The sequence below is a fragment of the Lissotriton vulgaris genome, chromosome 4_2 (genome assembly GCF_964263255.1).
Source record: "Lissotriton vulgaris chromosome 4_2, aLisVul1.2, whole genome shotgun sequence".
Taxonomy (NCBI): Eukaryota; Metazoa; Chordata; class Amphibia; order Caudata; family Salamandridae; genus Lissotriton; species Lissotriton vulgaris.
The window spans coordinates 18749742-18757537 of NC_141692.1; the positions used below are offsets into that span (position 1 = coordinate 18749742).

The window sequence follows — 7796 nt, forward strand, 5'->3', positions numbered from 1 at the left end:
TCCTCCTAAACATTGCAGAGGTATTTGCTTTTTATTATAAGTCCCTTTACACAGCATCAGTGAGAAAAGATCACAAAGAGAAGGATATATTACTCAACTGACTCTACCTGCTGTACCTCTCTGAAGATGACATAAATCTCCTAGAGGGCAAAATCACATTGGAAGAGATCAGCAAAGCCATCACCAACCTCCCAACGTTTATTTTCAAGCTGTTATTCTTCATCCACCTCCCCACTCCTTCCATGCAGCCCTGGAGTATAACAACGGTTTTATAAAGGTCACTGGAGACTGATACAATAATTTGTGTGTCATCAGCATTTGAAACCAAGGAGAAGTTAAAGGATCTCATGAGACTAGCAAGGGGTGTAACGTAAATGTTAAAAGGAGTCAGGCTGAGCAACGATCCCTGTGGAGAACCATGAGGCAGGGTGAAGTGGGTGGAAACGAATCCGTTAAGGAATACTGATTTTTCTTTTCCTCAAAGGAACGCTCTGAGTGTAGGGTGCCCTTTATTCCTAAACTCTTCAGGTAATTTAGTAGGACTTTGGGATTGACTGTATCAAAAGCTGCCGATAAATCTAGGAGGATTGGGGTAGCTTTTCCTCCTTGATCAAAGCAGACTCTAAATCATTATGTTGCCACAATTAGGGCTGTTTATGTAGTATGCCCATTGCTAAAGCCAAATTGGATGTGGTCTAGAAGAAGGTTTGTTTCCAGAGAAGAGATAAGCTCTATCTTCATTGCTTTTCCACTACTTTGGCTGGAAATGGAGGCAAGATATTGGGCGATAGCTGTTGGTTTCAAGGGGGAGTTGTGGATTTTTTAAGGGAGGTAAAATAGATAACTTTTTCTAGTCTTTTGGAAAATGTCCCATCCTCATCATCACATTAACTACCTTCGTCTGGTGCGGCACTACAGTCTCTGAAGCCTTCTGTAATGTTGCTGGGGGACATGGATCAGATGGTGATCCAGAATTAACCAGAACCAGCAGGCTGCTAACCTGATTTACTATAGGAGGGGAACATTTGATTAGTCTATTTAATACTAGTGATGATGAAAGGACTTCAGTAGAAGTTTTAGTAACCCCCTCAGTTAATGCAAGATCATTGTAGACATTGGCTACTTTATTTTGAGAGAATTCTTACAATTTGTTACAGAACATTTGATTGCCGATCAACTAATTGATTAATTAAAGAATTAATTGTTTGTCTGTAAAATAGGATAATGTTTTTCCTGCTTAATTAATTTTTTTATAATCGGATACATTTTTGAATTTTTGTTTCTCATTACTATCATACTTCTCAATCCATTTACTTTCTTGTTCGCGACAAACTTGTTTCTGCCATCTGAGTTTATCGTAGAACCCATGGGCGGACAGCTTGTTTTTATGGTTGTTAAATGATTTTATAGGCACCAATTGCTGAGTGTAACCAATTTGAATAGTTAGTGATGTTGTTGTCAAGTCCCTCATGGCATAAGGTATTGTGTCGGATAGGACCTGGTTCAGTTTTACAGGCTCAGCTTTCACCAGGCTTGGGTTAGTGCCATGTGAGTTGTGTTGCTGGGGGTATTGGGAATCTATAAATAAAACATGACGGCATTGTGGTCTGACCAAGTCAGTGATAATATGGTAGTAAGCGAGAAAGCTGGATTATTGTAAAGATGTCAACTAGAGTATGGCCCGCTTTGTGTGTGGGTTCATGGACCGTTTGGGTTAGATTCATTCTGAACATTTTATCTGTTGGTGTTTGTCAGAGGGTGGCGATCAATGCCTTGACAAAAGATGTATTTTTAAGCCAGCGATGCTGACAGGGTCTTATTCCAGGATTGATTTTTCCTACTTTTAAAAGCCAGCAGCTCTCTCATGAGTAAACTTCATGTAAATTATGTGGCGGGTAAGAGGGCATGGTGCTAAGTGCAAACCAGGCATGGATGGGTGCAAACGGGCTTACCTTTGGTGCACCAGTGGAGGGCCCGCTGCATGCGTCCACTGCACATCCGCAGCATAGAGTACTTCATGTACTAACTGCAAAAAATTGGAGGAGGATTGTTGGTCCCATCACTAGGGTGCTGAAAAATGGCACCCATCCTCCTTTTTCAAATGAGATAATGTATCGGTCAACCTGAGCTAACTTCGAAAGTTGGTCCACACCCGGAGTGAGGTGCCACCATCGGGCTGGAATCTTCACTTCCAGGCCGAAATACCCACAATGCATCAGACATACTCCATTAACACCAGATTGTGTGTATTCTGGCCCGTAAGCCGATATTTCGGCCCAATGGTGGAAATTCCTCACCGGGTGTGGAACTTCCACTCCCGGTGCAGAGCTTACACTCTGGGTGCGGAGCTTACACTCCGGTGGCAGAAATTCCGGCCTGAGTGTGGACGAAAACTTAAGAGAGTCATAAGTGCATTCGGTGAATACCATGAGTAATACGTTTAGGATTTTTAAGTTAGCTCTGTGAATCGGGCTCATTTTCTAAATGTGACCAGTCTCACACAATCCACACATGTGCATGTAATGGCGACCAGTCATGCACAGCCCCCACAGTTAGATCTGCAAGTGACCATGTATGTACATCCCCCATAAGTAGATCTAAAGATGACTAGTAATACACATCCACACACAGGTACTTCTAAAGATGACTGGGCATTCACAGCCCCACCCAGGCAAATCTTAAGACAACCAATCATACACATTCTCACACAGGTAGGTCTAAACATGTCCAGTCATGCATAGCCCCACAGAAGTACATCTAAAGATGACTGGGCATTTACAGCCCCACACAGGCAGATACAAAGATGACACTTTATACCCACCCCCTCATAGTAACATCTACAAGTGACCATGTATGCATCTTTAGATGACTAGTCATACCCAGCCCATCACAGGTACATCTAAAGATGACCGGTCATACACACAGCTCCACACAGGTACATCCAAAGAAGACAAGGCTTGTATAGCTCCACACAGGTAGATATAAAGATGATTAGACATACACAGACCCACACAGGTAAAGCCAAAGAAGAAGAGGCTTGAATAACTCCACACAGGTAGATCAAAAGATGACTAGACATACACATCTCCACACAGGTACATGCAAAGGAGACAAGGCATGTAAAGACCTACACAGACAGATCTAAAGATGGCTAGACATTCACAGCCCCACACAGGTACATCCAAAGAAGATGTTGCCTGTATAGCCCCACGCAGGTAGATCTAAATGTGATCAGGCATTCTCAGCCCCTCAAAGGTACACTTTAAGAGGATCAGGCATGTATAGCACCATACATGTACATACAAAGGCGAGTGACCAGGCATGTACAGCCCCACACTAGTAGATCAAAAGATAGACTGTGATAGACAGCCTCATGCAGGTAGATTTAGAAATGACTCTCTATGCACAGCTTGCCCTACACAGGTATATTCAGGTGTGACCAGTCATACAAAGCCCCACACATGTAGATTGAAGATGAGCAGTCATGCACAGCCCCACACCAATATATCTAAAGATGGCTTGGCATAAACAGCGCCACATAGGTACATCCAAAGAAGACAAGGCTTGTATAGCCTCACACAGGTGGATCTAAAGGTGACCAGTCATGACAAGTTATGCATGGCTAGCCCTATACAGGTACATTCATTTGTGCCAAGTCATACACAGACCCACACAGCTAGAATTAAGAGGAGCAGTCATGCACAGCCATACACAGGTACATCTAAAGAAGACGAGGCTTGTATATCCCCACACAGGTAGCTGTAAAGGTGACCAGTCATATACAGCCCAACAGAGGTAGATCCAAAGGTGACCAGGCATGTAAAGACCCACAGAGGTAGAGCGAAAGAAAAGCAACCATGCACAGTCTCTCACAGGTAGATTCGGAAATTATTAGATGTACACAACGCCCCCTACACATTCAGATGTAACCAGACATGAACAGCCTCACAAAGGGTAGATTTGGAAATGACTAGGTGTACACAGCTTACCCTACACAGGTACATTCAGATGTGACTAGACATGCACAATCTTACACAGGTAGCTCTAGAGGTGACCAGGCATGTACAGCCCCACACATCAATGTGTATCCTTTATGGGTCTTACCTGTGCCAACAAGGAGGGCAGCAGCCAGAAGAGACCCCAAGACAGCCTTCATCCTTCAAAGTGATGGAGCAGTTATTGGGAAGAAGGGATGCTGGTGATGTATGTGTGCGTTACCTGTGCTTGATATTTCTGTGTGAGGTCTGTGTGTGATGTCAGTATGTGGGATATGGATGTGAGGTCTGGGATTGAGATAGGTTTGAGCTGTATTTGTGATGTCTGTGTGTAATGTATGTATGTGATGTCTTTGTGTCAAATGGTATCTCTGCCTGATATGAGTCTGTGCTGCCTTTATATAGCATCACAATGTTGTGTAAATGCAGATCTTGGCAACACGTGTACACAATACACACGCGTTTCCTGTTTTGACTCTATTGTTCAGATTTTTCATTGAATGCACCCCAAGAACAATATCTTAACTTACTAAGTTTGAAAGATATTAATTACAAAAGTATTTTTTTTCGTAAGAGTCACTACCCCTATAAACAAAATACATTCCGGCACGCGAAGCAGGTGTGGGTACACAATCAACAGTAGGTTTCACTTTCTTTAACAAAGAATGAGAGATCCTGGCATGTAATTAATGAAAGCTTCCCAGTTGCTATTGTTACTGGCACAAGTCCTTAGAAACATCCATTTGTGCACAAGTCCTGGGCTCAAACTTTGGGTGAGATGTTGAGTGTTGGTCACTGCCCCCACTAGGGAGGAGGGGCCCAGGGTGGGGTATGTGACCTGAGGTGAATGACTGTGTGTGTGAGGATAGAGGCCCCCAGGAGCCTGGATATAGATGAGCCCTTGTAGTATTGCACCTGTGTGATGCCTGGGGCACAGAGCAGCATGGACATTAATACACTGGGTCATGTCACCATTTGCCCATAAACATATACAGCATATATTAGCTTTATGTCATGTGTACATGTATGATATAAAAACAGTATAGTACCAGAAACACATGTGATACAGTGTGGTAACAGATAAACACCTTCCCTACCAGTGACGGTGTATGTACAAGCCATGCTTCCTTTAAACCCAGTAGAGATGGAACACAACTGCTGTTGTGGCTTCTTTCAAAGGCCTGTTGTGAAAACAAAGGCTTATCAATACAATACACAATTCACCTGTAGATTTATGTGTGCATACTAACATTGAGGAGTTCTCAGGTAGTGTTCGCATCAATTTGTATATAAACTGGAGATTTATAAAGTACAGTGTAGAAAGCTGGCTCTTTATATGATATACCACTAGGTGGTTTTATCGTGCAAATAGTCCATAGTTTCCCCCAGAAATGCACAGGCCTCAATGTAAACCCAAAGTGCTTCATTTGTGGTGTTGTGGACGATCACCCTTAGTACTAACACAGAGAAGTGCAAGACATTTGTTACACACAGAGATTAATAAATGACACATGACACAAAAAGGAGATCCATACCAACTTTGGAAAAATAAGCGTCTTTTCAGGTTTATTTTAAGACCAATATATACATTAAAAGGGATGTGCAGTTTTCATAAGAAATACTTTTCACTTTAAAAAGTGGACACGTAAGTGCAATTTTCAGTTCAGCAATCTTAACCTATGGGAGAAAAACAAGAATGCAGTTTTACAGTTAAATACTCAACTTAAAGTGCCAGCCTTAAGGGTTTCAGGTCAACAGCAGGCAAGGTTCAGGTTAATTTCAAAACTGTCCCACATGTGGCACAGGGGCGGCAGGACCCTGGTGCCCTGCTGGCAAAATCTGATATTGAGGCTGCTTTTTAGTTGTTGCCACTTCACCCTTTAGATTTTCACCTCCTGGGTTTTAACTTTCAGGGCAAATTCTACATGGACATGTGCATACCCATGGGTTGTTCTGTCTACTGCGCTTACTTTGAGAAATTAAGTTCATTTTTGGAATGGGTTTTTATACAGGCGTCAGGGCATCAGTTTGTCATGTACTATCTGGATGACTTTCTTATCCTGGGGTTGACAGGCACCCAGGAGTGTGCATGGGCACTGCAGGAATTGTGTGTGCTCATGTGGATTTTTGGGGCCCCCTGGCTCCTGGAAAGACAGTAGGACCAACAACTAAGATAGAATTCCTAGGCATTGAGTTAGACTCAGTACAAGGGTGTCTTCAGTTACCTGCAGACAAGATTAAGAAATTCAGGACAGCATTGCCGCATTGCAGCAGTGCCTGGCAAAGGATAAGGTGACCTTGCATCAGTTACAACAGACGGTAGGGCAGTTGAACTTTGCTCTAACAGTCATACCAATGGCGCGACCATTTTCCCACTCCATCTCCCAGGTCAAGACCGGTCTTCAAGAGAAACACCACCACACTAGGCTGTCAGCTGAGGTTAGGCAGGACATGCTAATTTGCATGGCATTCCTGCAGGGCTTCAATGGCAGGATAGTGTGGCCCGGGCCACCCACTACTTCTGCTGAGTTAGGTTTATGGACCTACGCTGCGGGAAGTGTGGGTTTCGGTGCCATACTCGGTAATGATAGAGTGGCACAGCAGTGGCCAGCTTGGTGGGATGAGAGCGGGGTGACAGCTAACATTGGTTTCTTGGAACTGTTTCCCATCTGGGTGGCATTAACAGTTTGGCCAGACCGTCTGCGTAATCAATCAGTAGTGTTCTGGTCTAATAACATGACTGTAGTCGAATGCATCAACTCACAGGCAGCACAGTGTAAAATGATTCTGCGCCTGTTGAAAGATCAAGGGCCCGATGTAGGTAATCCCAGATTACCGATTCTTAAATACCGAATCATACCGAATCAGTATTTAAGAACAGGCAAATGGGATGTAGGTATTTTTACCGAAAAAATTACTGAATCGGTAAGTTTCGGTAATTACCGAATCGGTAAATACCGATTCAGTAATTGCCATTCATTCCTATGGGCCTGGAGGCCCATAGGAATGAGTGCCAATTACGGAATCTGTATTTACCGATTTGGTAAAAGGGGGAAACATTGAAGGGTGGCAGGGTGTCACTTTGACACCCTGTTGCACCCCTCAATTGTGTATGGATGCACATGTTGCATACATACATGCCCTAAGGGCATGCATTTCTGCAACATGGCACTGTTGGAAAAGCAAATAAAAGGCTATTTCCAAGGTTTTCATTATTTACCACCAACTTGTAGTTGGTGGTAAATAACAAATCCTAAAAGGGGAAAATCACTCATTTGAGTGCTCCCTACATAGCAAAATCGGTAATTTACTGATTCGGTATTTTAAGGAATCAGTAATTTACCGATTCCTTAAAATACTGAATCGGTAAATTACTGAATCAGTAACATGCCCACCTACATCTCATTTTCCAAACACCGGTCGGTAACGGACGAAATTACCGAATTTCGGCCGTTACCGACCGGTATTTGCCTACCTACATCTGGCCCTTAGTGTTGTTATGTATGAAATTGAGCATGCAATTCAAAGCTAAACATATGCCAGGGGTATTGAATCATGCTGATGATGCACTCTCTCGCTTCAAGATGCAGGTTTGTAGGGCACACCTCCCCTCTGCAGAAGTGCCTCCGACATCCTGCTCAGAAGTTCTTTGGTAGATTGGTGCCCCTAACTACCGAACCTCGTGGCAACTTGCCTAGCTCCCACGACCAGGAAAGCTTACAAAGGGGCGTTTTGGGCATATTGTAAATTTTTGGGAAGAGAGTGGGTGGAAAAGTGGCATGAGACAGGGGCACTTCTGCG

The 7796-nt window shown here is 43.5% G+C and overlaps 1 protein-coding gene across 1 annotated transcript in view; it reads right to left on the minus strand.

Moving 5' to 3' along the window:
* The window catches only part of LOC147718153 (secreted Ly-6/uPAR-related protein 1-like), a 28914-nt gene extending 24626 nt beyond the window's left edge, over window positions 1-4288 (minus strand). The window contains exon 1 of the mRNA XM_086919228.1: window positions 4105-4288. Coding sequence (XP_086775354.1) covers window positions 4105-4156 — 52 coding nt within the window. The 5' untranslated portion in view covers window positions 4157-4288. The remainder of the gene's footprint in view (window positions 1-4104) is intronic.
* Between the last annotated feature and the right edge of the window lie 3508 nt (window positions 4289-7796).